The 20,943-nt window shown below is 49.8% G+C and overlaps 1 protein-coding gene across 4 annotated transcripts in view; it reads left to right on the forward strand.

The window, feature by feature from the left end:
* The window catches only part of NDRG1 (N-myc downstream regulated 1), a 56,607-nt gene extending 40,680 nt beyond the window's left edge, over nucleotides 1-15,927 (forward strand). For all 4 annotated transcript variants that reach the window (XM_069599827.1, XM_069599830.1, XM_069599828.1 and 1 more), the window contains 7 exons: nucleotides 1,845-1,948; nucleotides 3,680-3,736; nucleotides 4,578-4,629; nucleotides 5,947-5,994; nucleotides 7,104-7,139; nucleotides 9,747-9,798; nucleotides 14,040-15,927. In XM_069599827.1, the coding sequence (XP_069455928.1) occupies nucleotides 1,845-1,948; nucleotides 3,680-3,736; nucleotides 4,578-4,629; nucleotides 5,947-5,994; nucleotides 7,104-7,139; nucleotides 9,747-9,798; nucleotides 14,040-14,251 (561 nt within the window). In that variant the 3' untranslated portion in view covers nucleotides 14,252-15,927. The remainder of the gene's footprint in view (nucleotides 1-1,844; nucleotides 1,949-3,679; nucleotides 3,737-4,577; nucleotides 4,630-5,946; nucleotides 5,995-7,103; nucleotides 7,140-9,746; nucleotides 9,799-14,039) is intronic.
* The last annotated feature ends 5,016 nt before the right edge of the window (nucleotides 15,928-20,943 follow it).

The raw sequence follows: 20,943 nt of genomic DNA on the forward strand, positions 1-20,943 counted from the left end.
GAGCCAAGCCCCTGGTGACACGGGAGTGGTGCATGGTTCTGCCTTGTCCCCTGGCCAGCGTAGCCTCTGCCTCTGGCCTTGTTCCTCCTGCCGAGGGAGAGGGCCGGATGTGGGTCTGAAGTGCCCCTCGTTGCCCGTCCAGCCTGGAGTGATGTGCTCCGCTCCCTGTGTGTGGCCTACACACCACTGCCTGCTCCGCGGCTGGAGAGCGTGACCTTACGACACCGGGAAGCGGATGTTTGCTGGGCTGCTGCGCTGTGCGTTGTGTTGGTCCTCGTGTTCGTTGGTGTGGCTGCGGTAGCAAAGCACCACAAGCTGGATATCTTAAAACAACAGACATATATTCTCTCTCACTTCTGAGGCCAGGAGTCTGAAATCAAGTGTCAGCTGGGCCTCAGTCCTCCAATGGGACTAGGGGAAGGTCCTTCCTTTCTTCTTCCGGCTTCTGGTAGCTTCAGCATCCCTTGGCGGGTGGTCCCTCACTCCAGTCTCTGCCTCCATCTTTGCACGGCTTTCTCTGTATCTGTTTCAAATCTCCTTCTTTCTCTTACAAGGACGCTGGTTCTAAATCTCTGGATTTAGAACCTACCGGGATAATGCAAGATGACCTCATCTCTGGATCCTTAATTACATTTGCAAAAACCTTTTTTTCCAAATAAGTTAACTTCACAAGGTCCAGGAGTGTGATGTGAACACATCACTGGGACAACCTTTCAGGCTGCCAAAGTCCTGTTTTTTTATATTTCAGTTTCCATTACATTTCTCCACCCTGAGTATATAATGTGCACCTCATAGGAATATAGGAAAGATCAGAGCCACTGTCTGTATTTTCTTGGAAGGGGGGTGTCAAGTATAGAGTGAGAACTTTGCCTGACTGTACCTGAAATTACTTGGGGTGTCTGTTGGTGCCCCCAACTTACTGCAGTTGTTTTGATCTGTAACCCCAGCACAGTTCCTCAGAGTGTGACTTTCCTGATTTCTTTCTGGGAAAACAGCTAGTTGGTCCCTGTTGCTTCAGTGATCGTGGACTGTCTTGACACAGCCTTGGGCCGACACTGGCCCCTCTTTGCTCCCTCCCACTCTTGATCTGGTTGTCGTCAGTTACGTTAGGCCCTTTCATGAAATTGCAGCATCCTCTATTGTACAAATGAGAAACAGAACAAGCTCATAACTTGTTTGTCTCAAATCACATTCAGAAAGGAACCAGGGAGAGAGAAGGCTGAGGCCGGCCTTCTGCAAAGGTCTGGTTGGCCCTCTTGGGAATCAAGATTGAGCTTCTTTCCGGCAACCTCCCATTGCATGGGTTAGTTTTGTTTTGCAAACATGAAAAACTTCTTTTCATCTATTTCCATTAAAAAGAAAATAATAGTAATTGCTAAAGTCACATCAGTGTTTACAATGGACTTCCTAGACAGCCCAACCTTTATTAAATCCTACAGTTTGCTGAAGTAGGTGATGTCACTCCCACTCTTTTTTTTTTTTTAAATTATTAAAGGAAACTGAGGCTCAGAGAGGTAAAACACTTGTACAGTAAAAGGACAGTGATGGAGCCAAGTTCAGACCCAGAAGGACTGAGTTCAGATCAGAACTCCCAAAATCTGAGCCCAGAAAGGCATGCTTGCCCCTCCAGCTTGGTGATCGCTCTCCTCGCAGTTGATATTCAGACATCAGTCTGCTTCTGGGTACAGCTTCTACTTTCACAAAGCTTCCCTCACGCCCATAGCAGGCCTATGGATTAGGCATTGCCATCTTCACTTTGTACCTGAATAAGATGAAGAATGGCGAGGGTAGTGACCAGCCAGCGCCATAGTTTCCACAAACAACATACTCCTCTCTCTACGCAGGAGGAAATGCAGAATAACGTGGAGGTAGTCCACACCTACCGCCACCACATCGTGAACGACATGAACCCAGGCAACTTGCACCTGTTCATCAACGCCTACAACAGGTACCCTGTGCTGTTCAGCCACACGATGGCCGCTTTTGTAGGTCCAGAACTAAGATGGGGCAAGGGAGCGGGGAGCATAAAGTTAATAGCAGCCCTGGGGCATATAGATGAACAGAACAAGGGTTCCCAGTAAGGGCCCCGGGAAGTCAGGTGCCTCCCGGAGTTTTGAGTATTGATCCTTTGCAAGGGGGCTTCCCAGGTGGCACATTGGTAAAGAATCCACCTCGCCAGTGCAGGAGACACAGAAGACGCAGTTTCGATCCCTGGGTTGGGATGATCCCCTGGAGTAGGAAATGGCAGCCCACTCCAATATTCTTGCCTGGAGAATCCCATGGACAATGGAGCCTGGCCGGCTACAGTCCATGGGGTGTGAAGAGCGGACATGACTGAGTGAGCACATGTGTACTTTGCAAGGAGCTTAACTCCACTCCAGACCACCAGGGGTACAAGCACGAGTGACATGCAGTCACATGGCAAACGATTTGCACGTGGATTTACGTATGTGCCTGTGCTGAGGCTGACCCTAAGAAGGACCAGAGGTGAGGAGAGCTGAGAGGGACATGGAGAAGAATCCAGAAAGGCTACTGGGAGGTGAGGGACTCATTCCAAGGGTAAGAAGCAACTTAGCCTGGCTTTTGGCAAGGGTGCAGCCCTCTCAAACATACCTGGGTGACAGTCTGGGGCTCAGCTAGGGAAGGGGACAGCTTGGGGCCACTGATGTTGGCCAAAGGTTCTAGAATCCCCAAGGAACTCAGTCTGCCACTCCACAGAGGGGTCAGGGATGAGCCTCCTGGGCTCTGTGTCTCCTCACATGTTAATAACTCAACTTTACAAAGGGCATTTGTGTCTCTTCCCACCTACCTTCCTCCCAGCCTCTCAGTGATGGAGGGCCAGGTAATACTCGCAGCGAATAGCTGAAGACACGGAGGCTGAGCACCCATTCATTCAGCAAACACTAGCGAGGACTGGGGTGGGCAGGCTTTTGACTGGGCGGTGGGCACTGAGGAGACCAGCAGCAGCTCCCGCAGCCCCACACGCTGCAGGAAAGAACTGATGCCTCCTAAACTCCATGATGAGGGTGCCCTCACTGTCATCTCCTGCTGGGGAAGCGAAGGCCCAGAGAGGTTCAGCACCCTGCCCGAGGCCACACAGCTAGCAAGCAGAGGAGCCTGATTTGAATCCAGCCAGACCAGCTCCGGGCTGAGCGCTGGGAAAGGGTGTCTCATGCTGGGAGGTGCCAGGCAGGGAGAGGCTGGTGGCCATCTGTACAGTGAGAAACCACAGGAGCATTAGGAGGGAGTGAAAGGGTCAGGTCTGAGTTCTAAAGAGATGGTTTGGTTACTATGTAGAGGACTCCGAGTTAGGCGTTGAAGTAAGACTCAGACTAAAAGAAGAGCCTGGACAGCATTTGGGAGGTGAAGGCTGTGGCTTGGGGGATAGGTGGGAATGAGGAAGCCTCCGCAGAAGGATGTGATTTGTGCATTAAAGGAAAAAAAAAAAAAACCCAGAGGACAACAAGGTGGAGTCCACAGGAAATGTATGCGTCCTGCTGCCCCTGAAGCCAGTTCTGTGGACCCAGAGGGGCTGGGGTGGGACCCCACACAGCTTGGGATGTGGGTGGCTGTTTGCCAGAGAGGCCAGTGCAGGACTCCGGGGGTTGCCTGGGTGGAAGGGGGCTCCCTCCAGCGGAGGGTACGTTGTCATAACGGTGCATCTGTTTGCTGTCTGCAGCCGGCGGGACCTGGAGATCGAGCGGCCAATGCCTGGAGCCCACACGGTCACCCTGCAGTGAGTTGCCCTTCCCCTCTGCGCTGTCTCTTCAGCTTTGCTGGCCGGTGCCGGCAGCATCTTAGCCCTGAGCTTGGCAGGACTGCCTGCCTGGTGCTAGGACAGCCCAGTTGGCAAGACCTGGGTGGATTCTAGCCAGGGATTGGGCATGACCCAGCCTCACTCATCTGTTTGTGCAGGAGTTTGGCTTGTAGGGCGTCCCTGAGACCTAGGGTTGGGGGGACCTCAGATCTCAAACAAGGCATGCTAATAACCACACCCGACAGAATTTATGAAACACCTACTCTATGCCCAACCGTTTGAGGCTTTGCTTCACAGAGTCTGAAGACAAATAAGGCACAGGACCCACTTTGAAGTGCTTTATAAAACTAGAAGGAAAAGACAGTCCTGGGTATGACCAACTGGATTCCACCAGTAATGACTATGTCTTATTATAGTTCCTTACGTGAACCATATTATTTGACACCTGAATTTGGCACATGCAATTTCCTTAATTAGGTGTGTCCTTTTTATCTCTGTTTTTGATGACTGGCAAAATCCTACTCATCCTTCCTTGAGGAGTACTTAAAAATAAAATATCAGGGCATAGAAATTCTCTGGCTGAAATTCATACTAGGGTGTAAATGACTACTTACCCATTTTATCCTAAGAATAAAGCAGAGGGTGGAGAAAGAAGGCAGCAAAAGAGAGAAGAGTACGGGGAAAACAAAATAATTTCTTTCTTTTTTTTCTTTTTCTTTTCTTTTTTTTTTAAGAATTCTGGGCCCAGCCTGGCAGGTCTGGGAGCATGAGAATCTTTAAATGAACCTTGTGTTAACTCCCCCTCTCTCCCTGCCCCCAGGTGTCCTGCTCTGTTGGTGGTTGGGGACAGTTCTCCTGCTGTGGATGCTGTGGTACGTAGAAATCACCAGTAGCTTCTGTGCTTAAATCTATGGTCCAGATCTGGTTGACTTTGTATGAAGTCTCTCTGCCCGCCCTCTGCCCTTCCTCTGCTCCCATCAGAGCAAGTGACATCTTCTGGATGCCATATTGGACTTTGGGCAGAGGGCCCAGCCACCAGCTTCCTTCCCTGGTGACTTGGCAGTGGGCCTTCTAACTCGTCTCCCAGGCCCCTTCACCTGCCGAGCTGTCTCCCACTGGCTTGTTTATATGGGCATGCTGCCACTTGAACTCCTGGCCAGGAGACTCTCTGCCCATTTGGGAGTCAGGTGGCACTTTCAGACCTGGTTGGAGCCTTATCATCTGACAGGGCAGAGAGGGACCTGGGGAGCAGAGCTTAGGAAGGGCCCAGTTCACCCCTTAATTCCCACCTGTGATGTTGTAAAGGTAAAACAAGGATTCTATCTTTCCAACGTCACTACAGCTGGGGACATGGGAGACTTAGGGGCTATTGGGAAAAGTCTAGAATTGTGATGTGCTTTGAGAGGTGAGCTAGTCCAGGGTCTGCAAATGTTCATTTAGTAAAAACCTGGGGCATCCAAATGCACCATGCAATCTAGTCCACTGGAAATGACAACCCACTCCAGTATTCTTGCCTGGAGAATTCCATGAACAGAGGAGCCTGGAGGGCTATAGTCCATGGGGTCGAAAAGGGTCAGACACGACGAGCAACTAACACTTCACCTTAAGTCCACTGGACATAATCGTAGGATGTATCAGTAAAGATACATTGCTTACATTAAGAGAGGTGATAATTCTACTTTAGGCACCCTGGACATCACAAGTGAGGATTTTTCTCACTTCTGGATGCACTTTTAAGAGGGTCACTGAAAAACTGAAGAAAGAAACCAGTTTGGTGGATGTGGTTTCATGTGAAGAATAGTTGTCAGGACTGGGGATGTTGAATCTGAAGAATCATCGGCAGCAGCTGGTTAAAGAAGCCCGTTCATTTAGTGACTGTTTCTGTAGCACCTTCTAGAGTTTAGCTAATCTTCATCACAACCCTTTGAAAAAGACACTGTCTTTATTTTATTGATGAGGAAACTGAGGCTCAGAGAGGTTAAGTAGCTTGTCCAAGAGCACACAGCTCATGGTAGCAGGGCTAGAATTTAAAGCCATCTGTTTAATGCCACAGCTTGTGTTCTTTCTTCCATACCAGTAGGAATATTGGAATTTCTGATGGTGGTAGCAGAGTGGCAAGGAGGGGGTAAAGTTTATGACTTTGCCTTCAGGTAGGAAATTAGAAATTTCTTCTCCTTCTTCCCATCCAGGTGGAGTGCAACTCGAAACTAGACCCAACGAAGACCACTCTCCTCAAGGTACAGGAAAAACAATGGGGGATTGCACTTATTCTTTCTTAGAAACACCAAAAATTTTCTGCAGAATTGAGTTGTGCCTGATTATAGTATAACTGGTGGTCAGAAACCACAGAAATGATGACTGTCTGTTCAGCAACACCGACTGAGTGCTGGCTGGTAACCCAAGACTGCAAAGTTGAAGGGATCTATGTATGGGAGTCCAGGAGCTTACGGGCAGCTGGCCAAGGTGCTCTGGAGAGGGATGGACAGGAATTGTGTGGGCAGGGCCTGATTCTAGACAGACTCTGCCCACTGCACCACCCCGCCCTGCTTCATGGGCCCTGGAGCTCAATTCCCTTGTCTTGTCACTACATCCTTCCGGCCTCCGTGGGTTAGCTGACTTTGACCTTGAGCCTGGACTGTAGGCTGGCCACAACCTCACTCACTCTCACTGGAAAAGACCTTCCAGCTCTGTTTCCCCATCCTTATCCCATCCGCATTTTCCTCCCCAAGTGCTCCAGAGCCCTAGGCTTTGGATAAATCTTCACACGTGCCTGAAATGGCTTTAAGCAGCGATGACTTTGGATGTGGCGATTTAATAGGACCTTCAGAATCGACAGCATTTACCGAGGATGACCAACCAGGAGCCTCATCAGACCAGAAGGCTTGAATGTTGCATTTTCCTTCCGAGGAGTCTTTAAAGAGATCATATGTATGGGGTCTTGTGCAGTGAACGCTTTCTGGTCAGACAGACCCCGCTCAGGACTTTACAAGTTCCTCCAATTCTCTCTGGCCCAGTTTCTGCCTCTAAAGTGGGACAGCCATCCCTTCCAGGGTTCTTGAGGGGCAGAGCGAAACCACCTACAGGGCCTAGCACAGTGCCTGGCCTGTCATAAGCTGCAAGTAATGGTGCCGAGAAGGCAGAGTTCAATGCCGACATGGTTAGTGATCAGAGCAGCCTAGCTGAGTGAGGTGGGGGTTTCCCTACCCACAACCTATCCAGGTCCCCTCACAGGGCAGGACCCAGGGTAGGGCAGCAGGCAGAGTGGATGACCACTTGCAGCCAGTCCAGAGTGTCGGCATGCCCTCCACCTAGGCCTTGCACTGACCAGTTTCCCTGTCTCCTCTAGATGGCAGATTGCGGTGGCCTCCCGCAGATCTCCCAGGTGAGTCACACCTGTCCCCACTCCCCACGTGGAGGGCAGGGGTCTCTGGGACCTGTTACCCCCTTTACCCTCACTGCCTGTTCCCCCTCGACCCCGCACCGTGACGTCTGATGACACGTTGTAGACCTGTTACCATTTGTAAAAGTGCTTGCACGTCAGGACGTATCGGATCCTCCGGCAGGAGCCTCTGTGGAGCAGATGGCACTGGGTTCAAGGCAGGGAGGGATTTGCTGAGCAGACATAGCTTGGCAGTCATGGACCAGAATCTAGGTGTGCCTGACCCCGAAGACCAAAGGCCGTAGTCATGGGCTGCCGGAGCCCAAGGCCAGAGCAAGGAGCACAGAGAGGAGATGGGCCAAAGTGTGTGTGTGTGTGCCTATGTGTGTGTGCACGTGTATGTGTGTGTGTGTTCATCCACACATGTATATGCATGTGTATGTCTGTGGGCACCCACATGTGTATATGTATGTGTCTCTGTGTGCATATGTATGTGTGTACACACACATGTGTATATGTGTGTGTGCATGCACGTGCGTATATGTATGCGCCTGTGGGTGCATGCATGTGTGTGCACACGCGTGCACATGGTATGTGTGCACACACGTGTATATGTATGTGTGTCTTTGTGTGCATGTGTGTCTGTGTGTGCATGCAGCAGTAATCGGGCACAAGTGGCCTTGTGTGGCTCTCTTAGCCTCCCTCTCCAGTGTCCCTCTCTGTTTCTACTGGCAAAGAACAAAGTATTTTCACGTTCGTATCTGCTGTTGGGTTTTGCCTATTTAATAGCTGGGAGTAGCCAGAGAAGGATGGGATGGTTCAGTTTCAGAGGGAACAGATGGGTTCCCAGTAGAGCCTGCTTAGATGTAAATAAGAGTTAATAGTTGCACACTATTTTATGATGGGCTATTTATCCACGCAGCCTGCACAACACCCTGCTGAGACAGTGCAACTTAAATTGGCTGAAGAGAAGGGGCACCATTATTCTTTCCTCTCTCCCTCCTTTATTCCTTTCTCTATTTGAAATGAGAAGACTCTAACCCTAGCCATAATTAAAGCAGGTTTTATTTTATTTTATTTTTGTGTGAGATCTTAGTTCCCCAACCAGGGATCAAACCTGTGGCCCCTGCAGTGAAAGCGCAGAGTCCTAACCACTGAACCGCCAGAGAAGTCCCAAAACACATTTTAAATGTCATGGCAGGAGCTGAACTAGCCCAGCCCCTCAGGAGAGCAGCCCAACAAGAACCAATGGCTCTGTAATCCTGCCTTCTCCTGCCCTTGCAAGTTGGGTGTGTTTACAAAGGGCATTCCCATCCTTCATTCCACTCAATCCCTGCAATAAGCTTTAGAGAGAGGAAGAACGTGCCTTCTACTGCAGCCACAGAAGGGGAATTGAGGCTATCAGACGGCAGAGATTGCCTATGGGCATGCAGGGGAGCTGAGTTTGGGCCGAGATCTCGTTTCCAAGCCCATCCTCTTGTTTTGTCTGCCATGTTGAACACAGATGCCCTTGGCTTCCTGCAGCTCCAACTTGCAACTCTGTTCTTATCTTATCATCCCGCGACTCCTAGAGGGCACTTTTAACACAGACTCTTCTTTAAATATCACCTGGCTCTTTGAGAACAGTGGCAGGAGTTGGTGGAGGTGGGCAAGGCCACTCTGATGATGGCTCACCAGTGAAGTGAAAGGGTGTGAGAACAGACCCAGGACATTACATTTGAGAGTTGGAATTAATTAGCCTTCAAATATGACCTTTACCCAAACATCACCTCCTGGTTTAGTGAAACTTTGAGAGTAATTGGTCAAACTGCGTATGTTTGCAGCAATCCCAACTCATTTTATTTAAAGTAGCCCAGGTGATTAAGAGATTTGTCTGTTCATCCATCCTTCTATCCATCCATCCATCCTCTCATCCTACCCTTCTTCCTTTCCATTTTTCCTTTCCTTTCATCCTTGCATCCTTCCTTCCTTAAGACCATCCATCCTTCTCTTATTCATCTATCCATCTTCCCTCCTTCTTTCCATCCACGTTTTTTCATTTTCACCTATCCATGTATCCACCATCCTTTCATCCAGCCAGCCACCAGCCTGCCTGCTACTGGGGTGAGAGTAAGCTGCTATGGGATTTGGAAAATCCTGGATTAATGTGCAGGCCCGCTAATTAACCAGAAGACCTTGGATGGATTGTTTATCTCTCCAAATCTATTCAGCTATGGAATGTATATGAAGATGGTACTAACCTCATAAAGTCATTGTTCTGGACACATCAGTTTATCCAATGATACATTCTTCACAGAAATCCTCAGTCGCAGGTGTAGCACTCTGCCCATATTATATAGGTGAGAAAGCTGGCTCAGACCGGTCATGTAACTTGACTAAGTTCCTCCAGCTATGTAGTGAATTTGAACGTTCTTCCTGGCCAAAGCTAAGTTTGTTCTCCATAATCATCCCGTTCTTTGCTTTCCTTTTGTATTTTTGTCCTGTCAACACATGGTGTTTCCGTCTTTTGCCAAGCTCTTTAATGAAGGTGACCATAGGCCTGGCTCCCGATGGCCCCGAGTGATCCGGACCTCCGGTGACTGACTGCACTTTTGCTCTTTTCTCTTGCAGCCGGCCAAGCTGGCCGAGGCCTTCAAGTACTTCGTGCAGGGCATGGGATACAGTGAGTATGGCCTTTCCCAGCAGGGGGTGGACCGAGGGGCAGCGGTGGGAACTGGAAACGGATTGGGCCGAGGATTCTGTGTCACCGTGGGCAGCTTTAGCTTTTGCACGCCGGGCACGTCCGGGAAGTATTTAGGGGCGTGGAGGGTGGGCCGCAGTGCAGAGCTTCCAGTGTCTCCTCATACCCTAGTGGCTCCTTCTCCCTCCATTGGTGAGCACAAGCTATTTCACACCAGGGAATGTTTTAAGGTGTGGGTGAGGACTAGCCCTCTGAGGACCAAGAAGACAACAGCCCATGAAACCATGAAAATCTTCTTTAATTTTGATTACATGCTTCCCTAAGAGACTTGTCGTGAGGATGGTAATGCTGGTCATGGTAGTGGTGGTGCTGGTGACGTGAGGATGGATGGTGGCGGTGATAATGGTGGTGGTGGTGGTGGTGTGAGGATGATGCCGGGTGAGACAGCGGTGGTGGTGGTGGTGGTGTGAGGATGATGCCGGGTGAGACAGCGGTGGTGGTGGTGGTGGTGTGAGGATGATGCCGGGTGAGACAGCGGTGGTGGTGGTGGTGGTGTGAGGATGATGCCGGGTGAGACAGCGGTGGTGGTGGTGGTGGTGTGAGGATGATGCCGGGTGAGACAGCGGTGGTGGTGGTGGTGGTGTGAGGATGATGCCGGGTGAGACAGCGGTGGTGGTGGTGGTGGTGTGAGGATGATGCCGGGTGAGACAGCGGTGGTGGTGGTGGTGGTGTGAGGATGATGCCGGGTGAGACAGCGGTGGTGGTGGTGGTGGTGTGAGGATGATGCCGGGTGAGACAGCGGTGATGGTGGTGGTGGTGTGAGGATGATGCCGGGTGAGACAGCGGTGATGGTGGTGGTGGTGTGAGGATGATGCCGGGTGAGACAGCGGTGGTGGTGGTGGTGGTGTGAGGATGATGCCGGGTGAGACAGCGGTGATGGTGGTGGTGGTGTGAGGATGATGCCGGGTGAGACAGCGGTGATGGTGGTGGTGGTGTGAGGATGATGCCGGGTGAGACAGCGGTGATGGTGGTGGTGGTGTGAGGATGATGCCGGGTGAGACAGCGGTGATGGTGGTGGTGGTGTGAGGATGATGCCGGGTGAGACAGCGGTGATGGTGGTGGTGGTGTGAGGATGATGCCGGGTGAGACAGCGGTGATGGTGGTGGTGGTGTGAGGATGATGCCGGGTGAGACAGCGGTGATGGTGGTGGTGGTGTGAGGATGATGCCGGGTGAGACAGTGGTGATGGTGGTGGTGGTGTGAGGATGATGCCGGGTGAGACAGTGGTGATGGTGGTGGTGGTGTGAGGATGATGCCGGGTGAGACAGCGGTGATGGTGGTGGTGGTGTGAGGATGATGCCGGGTGAGACAGCGGTGGTGGTGGTGGTGGTGTGAGGATGATGCCGGGTGAGACAGCGGTGATGGTGGTGGTGGTGTGAGGATGATGCCGGGTGAGACAGCGGTGATGGTGGTGGTGGTGTGAGGATGATGCCGGGTGAGACAGCGGTGATGGTGGTGGTGGTGTGAGGATGATGCCGGGTGAGACAGCGGTGATGGTGGTGGTGGTGTGAGGATGATGCCGGGTGAGACAGCGGTGGTGGTGGTGGTGGTGTGAGGATGATGCCGGGTGAGACAGCGGTGATGGTGGTGGTGGTGTGAGGATGATGCCGGGTGAGACAGCGGTGATGGTGGTGGTGGTGTGAGGATGATGCCGGGTGAGACAGTGGTGATGGTGGTGGTGGTGTGAGGATGATGCCGGGTGAGACAGTGGTGATGGTGGTGGTGGTGATGAAGAATCATTAGGTCCTTTTTTTTTTTTTTCTCATTTAACGATCACAGTAATCCTAGGAGATACTCTTATCCTCATTTTACAAATGATGAAACTGAGGCTTTCAGAAATTAAGCAAGAAACAGAGTGGGGATCTGTGACAGTTCTTCGAAAACTGCAAAGCTCTGAGCAAATGGGTGATAAAGTTACTTATAATCAAGGCAGAGCATGTCTGCTAAATCATTAGATTTGAGAATTTAAAGATAAAGAGCAGCATAACTAAAGAGCCTGCAGCCTCTTTGCGTTATGGTTCCAGTTTTTTCACAGACGCACACTGCCCCTTTTCAGCAATGCAGTCCCATGACCGGGACAGACAACCCTAAGTTCAACCACACTCCTGGGCACCATCCACTGTTGGTACATGTTGGTGTGTCAGCCACGGTTTCAGCCTCTATGTGGTTGGTTTTGCTCCCTCTCTGCTGCCTGGATTTCTAATTCGAGTGCTCATCTTAATTAAGAAGTCTGAATGTCTAGTCACTTCCTTTTTCTTCCCTTTATTTTCCTGAGGCTTAAACTGTTTGCTCATTTAAAATAGTAATGTTATGTTTGGTCTACTGACCGCAGTCTTCAGATTGGCTTCAGCCACATTTAGTTTCTAGCACAGCTGAGAGCAGGCAAGCCTGATTTTCATGCTCCAGGCAGGAGTCATGTCCCAAATAGCCCTCTTCCAACAGAAAACATCTGCCTGTGGGTCTCTGCCCCTCTGGGAAAGTGTGCAGCAAAGGCAGTAACTCGAGAAGGGCTTTGTTTTCCTTGCAGGCATAAACTGCAACTCAGTTGTCTTGAACCTGCCATGGGTTTGGATTTCTGCTTTGAAAGTACATTCTGGGGAGAAAAGTGGGAGGCCGGCCTTGTTTGCCCCCCACCCGCTATGTCGGCTTCTATTTCCAGAAAGCAGCCTGCAGATCATAGGGAAAGACAACAGAAAGAGCTAGAGGCATCCACCAAAGACGAGGGAAGGAATCGTTTATTTCCCGAGTGCCTGCTCACAGCTGGGAGCTAGTGTGCCAAGCCCTTAGCATCCATGACTCCATGCTAGGGTCACCAGAGGCCTGTAGGCTCAGTAAGACCCCAGATGTGGGATCAAGGAACAGCGGGGGCTCAGAGAAAGTATGTGAGCAACAGGTGTGGGATTGATCCTGATTTTTTCCTGGATTCAGGAGCTGGCTCTTTAAGAAGATTCAGTATGCAAGGATAAATTCTGTTTGTCAGTGTCTGTGGCAAAGAGCCAACAGAGCCAATTGAGCCAATAACATTGCCCACTGAGCCAATAACATAACCCCTCCATGCATTTGTACTTATCACTGCCTCAGTGTGTGGCGTCTTTTATTCAACGTGATCTTGACAAAGAGGCTTTTCAGTCGGCTGATGGAGTAGTTTCCTAGGGTGGCCATAACAAATCTCCGTTGCTTACAACAGCGGAAATTTATTCTCTCACAGTATTACAGTTTTAGAGGCTAGAAGCCCAAAACTGAGATGCAGGCAGGGTCATGCTCCCTGTAAGGATTCTCCGAGGAATCCTCCTTTCCCTCGTCCCAGCTTCTGGTGGTTGCCAGCAGCCCTTAGCTGGTGGTTGCATCACTCTGACCTCTGCCCTGTCTCCACTCAGCTGCTCCCCGCCTGTGCATCTGTCTCCTTTTAGGAGGAAACCAGCCTTCGCATTAGCACTCACCCTAACCAGGATGAACTCATCTAGACAGATCTGCAGAGACCCAATTTCCAAATAAGGTTATAGTCAGAGATTCTGGTGCTTATGAACTTGGGAGGGTGCTCTTCAACCCAGCACAGGTGGGGTTCTTCATCCCATCTTCTCAGCCACCTGCCATGTTTAAGGGCATTTTAAGTCCTTCGGAATGGATAGTGCCATTAAGAGTTCCTGGAAGCTCACAGGTTGCCCACAGGAAGAGGTGACAGCTGACCACTCCGTGTGGCCTCAGTTTCCAGCCTGTGGCGTGCAGGGATTAGCCGGGCCAACTATCAACATCCTCGTGACTCTAGAGACTGTTGACATCACAGGGTGGGGGGCACGCACTTGGGCGCTGATACCCGGAGGTCCATGGTAGTATTCTGATTTTACACATGGGGCCGGGGTCTCAGAGAGGGACACTTTTCGAGTCCCACAGCTGGTAAGTGAGTGGCAGACAGCTGCGATCAAGACTCAGCTGGTGGGTTCATGCCAGGGTGGGACCCATCAGTCCTCACCCAGCCTGAGCCTGGCTCTTCACCTCTACGAGTAGGCACGGAAATGACAGGGGGCCCAGCAGCTGGATGCCTTAAAGATGAACAGGAGCAAAGTTTCCACGGGTAGGCGGGGCACGCGGCAGGCTGCGTTGCTGAGGTGCGAGCGCCTCCGACCTTTGCCCACCCCCTCATTGAGCTCTCTCCTCTCTCCGCAGTGCCCTCCGCCAGCATGACCCGCTTGATGAGGTCTCGCACAGCGTCAGGCTCCAGCGTCACATCCCTGGAGGGTGCCCGCAGCCGCTCGCACACCAGCGAGGGCGCCCGCAGCCGCTCGCACACCAGCGAGGGCACGCGGCTGGACATCATCCCCAACTCTGGCGGCCCCGGGAGCAGTGCTGGGCCCAACTCCACGGAGGTGTCTTGCTAGGCGGCCTCGGGGCCAGCCGGCCGCCCCTGGACTCTGGGACCGATCGCTGTAGCTGCCCCTCCTCTGGCCCCCCTCCCCACCCCTGCCTGCCAACCGCACGTTAACTCCTAACTCGGTATTAATCCAAAGCTTATTTTGTACAAGTGAGCTCTGGTGACGACACGGTGAGATTGGGTGTTTGTGGGGTCGCCCTTTCTGGTGAGGGTAGGGCGGGGTGGACCAAAGGGAAAGATGCACTTCAGTGCCCCCCTCCCCCAAACGAGGGGCTGAGAGGCCACCCTCCTACCCTCCTTCGGAGACGCCGAACTGCCAGAAACCAGTGCAGAGTAAACACTCGATCTATCCAAGGCTAGCCTGGCCAGAGCATCCTGGCGCAAAGGGACACCTTGTTGGAAGCCCAGCCCGCCTACTTCCTGTTTCCTCTCCAACTAAAGAAAAAACAGACCCAGATTCTGGAAACCAAGCCCTTTCTGATTGGGGAGGGGGAGAGCAGGGAGTGGTGGGGAGCTCTTTTTAAAAAAAAAAAAAAAAAAGCCAAACAGGAAGCAGGGAGAGAGGTGGAATTGACATGGAGGCTCCAAAGTATTTGGAAAAAGCAAATCTCCATAGTTAACTTGAAGAAATAGGTTTTTTTTTAACACGTTTGTGCATATATACACTTTTTACGGTTGACGCCTACAAGCCTGTTTTCCTGGCATTTTTTAATGGACAACAAAAGTAGGGGACAAAACCTTCCAGTTTTTCAAAGAAACGGTCTTGGCAGGCATTTGGTATTTGTGTGTTTAAAGCTTTGAATCAGCTGCCTGCCTCCCCCTCCATTGCCCCTACTTCCTACCCCTAATACGTGAACAAGTGGTTATTTCATTCATGGGGAAGAGTGTGTAGATTTGTAGTTGTTTTCTCTGAAATGGAGAGAAAGATTGCAAACAGCTGGGCCTGGCTGTGATGTGTCTCCAGGCAGCAGCACCGGGGCAGGGGCGTTGGGGTGGGGTGGCATTTTTGGTGATTAGACGTAAGGGATTCCTTGTGGTTGTGATGGAGTCCAGTGCAGTTGTGATTTCAGTCGATCCCATCTGGTTCCCAGGAATCATGTGTGATTAAGTTAAATCCTGCTTCCAATCTTTGACAATGTGGGGGTGAATCTGAACTTGACTGCCAAAGGTTTCTGACCCGGTGACCTTCCAGAATCTTCAGCTAGGGGGTGTGATTCACATGGGGAGTGGTGGTCCAAAAGATGTACGGAGTCTGAAATGTGTGTTCCATGGGATTTCCTTCTCTCTCCCGCCTTCCTCTCTTCCCTGCCCCTCTAACTTCTCCCTGAGCAGGGTGGCATCACTGACATTTCTGGGCAATGTCAACATAGCTGTCGAGTTCCTGTACTACTTACTGCCTTTCGATCTCATTTTGGCTAACCATGGATCTTCGTATAGCAAGTTTTGATCAGGATGAATGGAAGAGCGTGCATCAGCCACCAGGGCCTGGTGGTTACTGGGAGAAAGTAGTCAAGCCTTCCAGGCAGCTTGGGGGATTATGACTCAGTTTACCTGTCATCTACCACCTGGGAGGCAGAAATGGCTGAATCAGAACAAGAAGCTGTTATGTACAAGTCTTTCCAGAAGAATTTCTTAATGAGATATTTGTATTTATTTCCAGACCAATAAATTTGTAACTTTGCAGTGGCTTGTGTCTTTTTCCCCTACCTGAGAGATCATGCATTGAGGTGGGTCTTTCCTTACCTGGGGCTTCCTGCCCACATGCCCCTCACCTTTGGAATTCTTCAGAGCATCACTGTCCAATAAAAATACAATGCGAACCACTGATGTAACTTCAAATCTTCAAGTAGTCACATTAGAAAAGGTAGAAAGAGACAAGTGAAATGAATTTTAATAATACACGTAAGCCAGGATATCCAAAATATTAACATTTTAACATGGAATCAATATAACAATTAACGAGGTGCCTTGCATTCTTTTCTTCCTACTGAGAAATCCAGGCTATATTTTCACATCACATTCATTCATGTCTGTGCTCAGTTGTGTTCAACTCTTCGAGACCCCATGGACTGTAGCCCACCAGGCTCCTCTGTCCATGGGATTTCCCAGGCAAGAATACTGGAGTGGGGTGCTATTTCCTCCTCCAGGGGATCTTCCCCACCCAGGGATCAAACCCATGTCTCCTGTAGCTCCTGCTTTGGCAGGTGGATTCTTTAGCACTGAGCCCCCTGGGAAACTCATTTTACATCACAGTACATCTCAATTCAGACCAGCCCTATTTCAGGCACTTTAGTAGCCAAATAACACAGTGACAAAGGAATCAAGCTTTTCAACCTATAATTAAGATGGAAACATTTTTTTTTTACATTTTATTTTTATTATAGGAAAGTGTGTGAAAAGACCACCAGTGATAAGCTTGTAATGCTGTTTGCGCTTGTATTTGAAAATGTTAACAGGTTTCACTACAATCTTCTATTTTTATTTAAGATTAGTTTAAAATTTATACCACAGACGATTTCCCTGGTGGTCCAGTGGTCAATACTCTGCACTTCCAAGGCAGGGGCATGAGTTCAGTCCCTGATCAGGGAACTAAGATCCCACAAGCTGTGCGGTGCGGCCAAAAAGTAAAAATTTTTTAACAAATAAACAGTTGCAAAGATAGTACAGAGAGTTTGCATATACTCCACCCCAACGTCCCCCTATGATTATTAACGTCGCTTGTCACTACGGTTCATTGGTCACAACTAACACGTTAACACTGATCTATTAACTAAACTCCATACTTCCTTGGGACTTCACCATTTTCCCCATTGTCTGTTTTCATCCTGCCTCCTTTGTTCCCTCTGGTCTGTAAGAATTTCCCAGACTTTCCTTGCTTTTGATGGCCTTGGTGGTTTTGAGAAGCTGCACAACAACCCTGGACTGAAGTTTGTGTGCCTGATGTTCTCATGGTTCACTTGGGGTTCTGAGTTTTGGGAATGAAGAATGCAGACACTCAGTGGCAACCTCATCGCCTTGTGCTGTCAGTATGATGGGTCAACGTGATTTAACAGAGATGAGGTTGACCTTGATCACCTGGCCAAGGTCGTGTTTGTTAGGTGTCTCCGATATCGAATCACTTTTTCTGCTTTTCCATGCTTGTTCTTTTGAAGCAAGTCACTAAATGCAGCCCACACTAAACACCCTCCTCCCTTTTAAATAGCGAGCATGCTGTTTGATTCTCTATACTGGCTCTTCTGCACATGCCTTGAAAAGTTTCTTAGCGTTTGTAATAAGCTGTCAACACTTTTGCAGTCTGCATCATCATGGAGCAAGTGACGGAGCAGAGAAGGGAGGGAGGGTGACCGTGTGTGCTGCACGTCAGAGAGGGAGGCAGGAAGAGCTTTAATGCATACAATAAATCCAGCAAATGGCATTGCAGGAGACACTGCTTACACTTTGCAGTGTAATTCTCCCCATGTTCCAACTGTGACAACATTATGCATTTCTTTATTGACAAACGAAATAGCAATGTGGAGGCAGGTCTCAATGTAATTTCAAGGTAGTAATGAGCAATGTAATTTCAAGGTAGTAATGAGCATAATAACATCTTAAGAAAATGGCCACAGTTGTGATAAGAAAAATACATGTGATTTCAGCTGGCAGTGTTAGGGTTTGTGGACCGCATTTAAGTAGGAAGAAATGCTAAATTGCTATTAGAGATGAGATGGTTAGATAGCATCGCCGACTCAGTGGACATGAACTTGAGCACACCCCAGGAGAGAGTGAGGGACAGGGAAGCCTGTCGTGCTGCAGTCACTGGAGTTGCAAAGAGCTGGACACAACTGAATACCTGAACAATGACAATGACAAAAGCAAAGATGCATTTCCCCCTCATCCGGGCACATGACCCCTGGATTTAATCCATGGATCCCTGGCCCAGGGACCTCTAGCTTAAGGGCTCTGCTTTAGACACTGAAGGAGAAGCACGTAGGCTCATTCTTTTTCTACATTCACAGTAAATGCCTTTTCTGTGTCGGGGCCTGTGTGAGAGACAGGAACAAAGGAAACGCAGGCACAGAGGGTCAGCAGGAAATCACCATCGCAGTGGGCCCATACATGGCACACGGCCCCCTAGACCGCCCACGATCAGCTCCCGGGAGCTCAGGCTCCCATCGAGAGCAGTGAGCTCTTGCAGGTGTTTGCGTGTATCGGATGCTATTTAGAGATGGTTTGCCAGCTGGGGACCTATTTCTGTTCTCCTAGCTGCTTGTTTTGGTTTTGATTCCCTGACCCTTGGGTTTCAGCAGCAGCTGGAAGACCAAGTGTACACCAAGACCAACCACGTGCAGGCTCTGTAGGGGACAACAGAGGCCTCCATCTGCCCCTTCCTTCTTCCCCTTCTCAGACACAACCTCACTACAGGTCATTGGCTGGGTCCCTGCCCTACTGTGCTCAGTCGTGTCCAACTCTGCGACCCCATGGACTGCAGTCCACCAGGCTCCTCTGTCCATAAGATTCTCAAGGTCAGAATACTGGAATGGGTTGCCATTTCCTCCTCCAAGGCATCTTCCTGATCCAGGGATGGAACACATGTCTCTTGCATCTCCTTCATTGGCAGGCGGATTCTTTACTACTAGTGCCACTTGGGAGGCCCTAGATGTAGCCTAAATCCATCTTGGACTTCTCGGGCTACATGAAAACTCTTCAACTGTGTCCCACATGGAATCCAAGGGCAGAAGGGGGAAGTTTGGCTTTCTGAGTTGAAGATGGGATTGGTGAGGAGATGAGCCTCCTGCTTTCTAATATCAGATTTCCCTGTGTCTCTAAAGCATAAAACTATGGTCTTAACCCAAAGGCTACTTGACCTTCTGGTTCTGGGACCCAGAACCAACCAAGTCTTTGTGTCTCTTAATGAGAAGAATGGGATCAGCCTGATTCAGATGTCTGTTCACTGTCCAATCAACTATTAACATAATAGCATCTCGAGATAATTGTCACTACTGTGATAAGAAAAATCCAGATGACTTCAACTGGTGATGTTAGGGTCTGTGGTCCACTTTTGCTATGCTATGCTCCATTGTGTCTGACTCTTTTTGATCCCAAGGACTATAGCCACCCAGGCTCCTCTGTGCATGGGATTCTCCAGGCAAGAACACTGGAGTGGGTTGCCATTTCCTTCTCCAGGGCATCTTCCCCACCCAGGGATTGAACCTGTGTTTCTTGTGTCTCCTGCATTCACAGGTGGATTCTTTACCACTAGCGCCAACTGGGAGGCCCACCTTTGGGTTGGAGGAAATACTATGTTCACACACAACTGCTGACACAACCTCACTACTGGTCATTGGCTGGGTCCCTGCCATACTGTGCTCAGTCGTGTCCAACTCTGCAACCCCATGGACTGTAGTTCACCAGGCTCCTCTGTCCATAAGATTCTCCAGGCCAGAATACTGGAGTGGGTTGCCATTTCCTCCTCCAGGGCATTTTCCTGGCCCAGGGATAGAACTGGGTCACTGCTCTGTTGCGGTTAGAGGTTAGTTCATGCTACTCCGGCCCCTACCCCACGTACACACAGCAGGGATTCCTAGTAATAGATGTGATTGTAGCAGGTGAATTGCTATGTCTTTTGAAATTAAATCCATTGACTGGCAAACTCACTATTGAAGAAAAGGCCCTTCCTCATTCCTGCTCTGAAAAATTTCCTGAATGCCCCGCCCTCTGCAGAAAGCACCGACCATGTGACTTCATGATAAGGACAGCCTGCAGAGATGGTATCACTAATAACAGTCATATTTAGCATATTTTATGGTTTCTTTCCCCCTTTTTATCTTTTATCTGTGAGGCTGAGTTATCCTTACTTCACAGATAAAAAGCTCACAGAGATGAAATGGCTTCTGCAGCCATTTCTAAAATGGACTATATCACTCTTGCCTTTGAAAACAGTTGGCTGAGCACATAACTCACACAACCACCTGTTGGCATCTTCAGATTATAGAACGTGGATTAGTTCCTGGGGCTAACAACATGGAGGACCTTATCGCTTTTATTGCCTGCAGGGACGTTTGTCCACCTGTTAATTAGTCCCACCCAGGCAGTGAACTGCTTCTACGGTTTTATCTGGTTCTTAATTCTGTCTCCTTTGCTGGCAGGGTGATATGTTTCTCATTGCTATCAATAAGCCAGCCTTTAGCAGCTTCCTCTTCCTCTTTATGCAAACTTCCTTACACTTCATTTCACTCCCCTGGTTCCCAAGGCACCCGGCAATAGATCTCTAGGAAAGTCATGTCTGACTCTTTGTGACAGTCCCATGGACTGTAGCCCACCAGGCTCCTCTGTCCATGAAATTTTCCAGGCAAGAATACTGGAGTGTGTTGCCATTTCCTTCTCCAGGGGATCTTCCCGAACCAGGGATTGAATCTGAGTCTCCTGCATTGCAGGCAAATGCTTTACCATCTGAGCCACCAGGGAAGCCCAGTAGATCTCTATCCATCCATCAACCCCTGCTCCCCAAGCCCTGATATGTACTAGGCTTAGAAGATGCAGTCATGGTCCTAGACCTCCAGGTACCCACAGGATACATGGATGCTAAGTGGCTTCAGTCGTGTCCAATTCTTTGGGACCCCATGGACTGGAGCCCTCCAGGCTCCTCTGTCCATGGGATTCTCCAGGCAAGAATACTAAAGTGGGGTGCCATTCCCTTTTCCAGGGGATCTTCCAGAC

The sequence above is a fragment of the Ovis canadensis genome, chromosome 9 (assembly GCF_042477335.2).
Source record: "Ovis canadensis isolate MfBH-ARS-UI-01 breed Bighorn chromosome 9, ARS-UI_OviCan_v2, whole genome shotgun sequence".
In the NCBI taxonomy this organism is placed as follows: domain Eukaryota; kingdom Metazoa; phylum Chordata; class Mammalia; order Artiodactyla; family Bovidae; genus Ovis; species Ovis canadensis.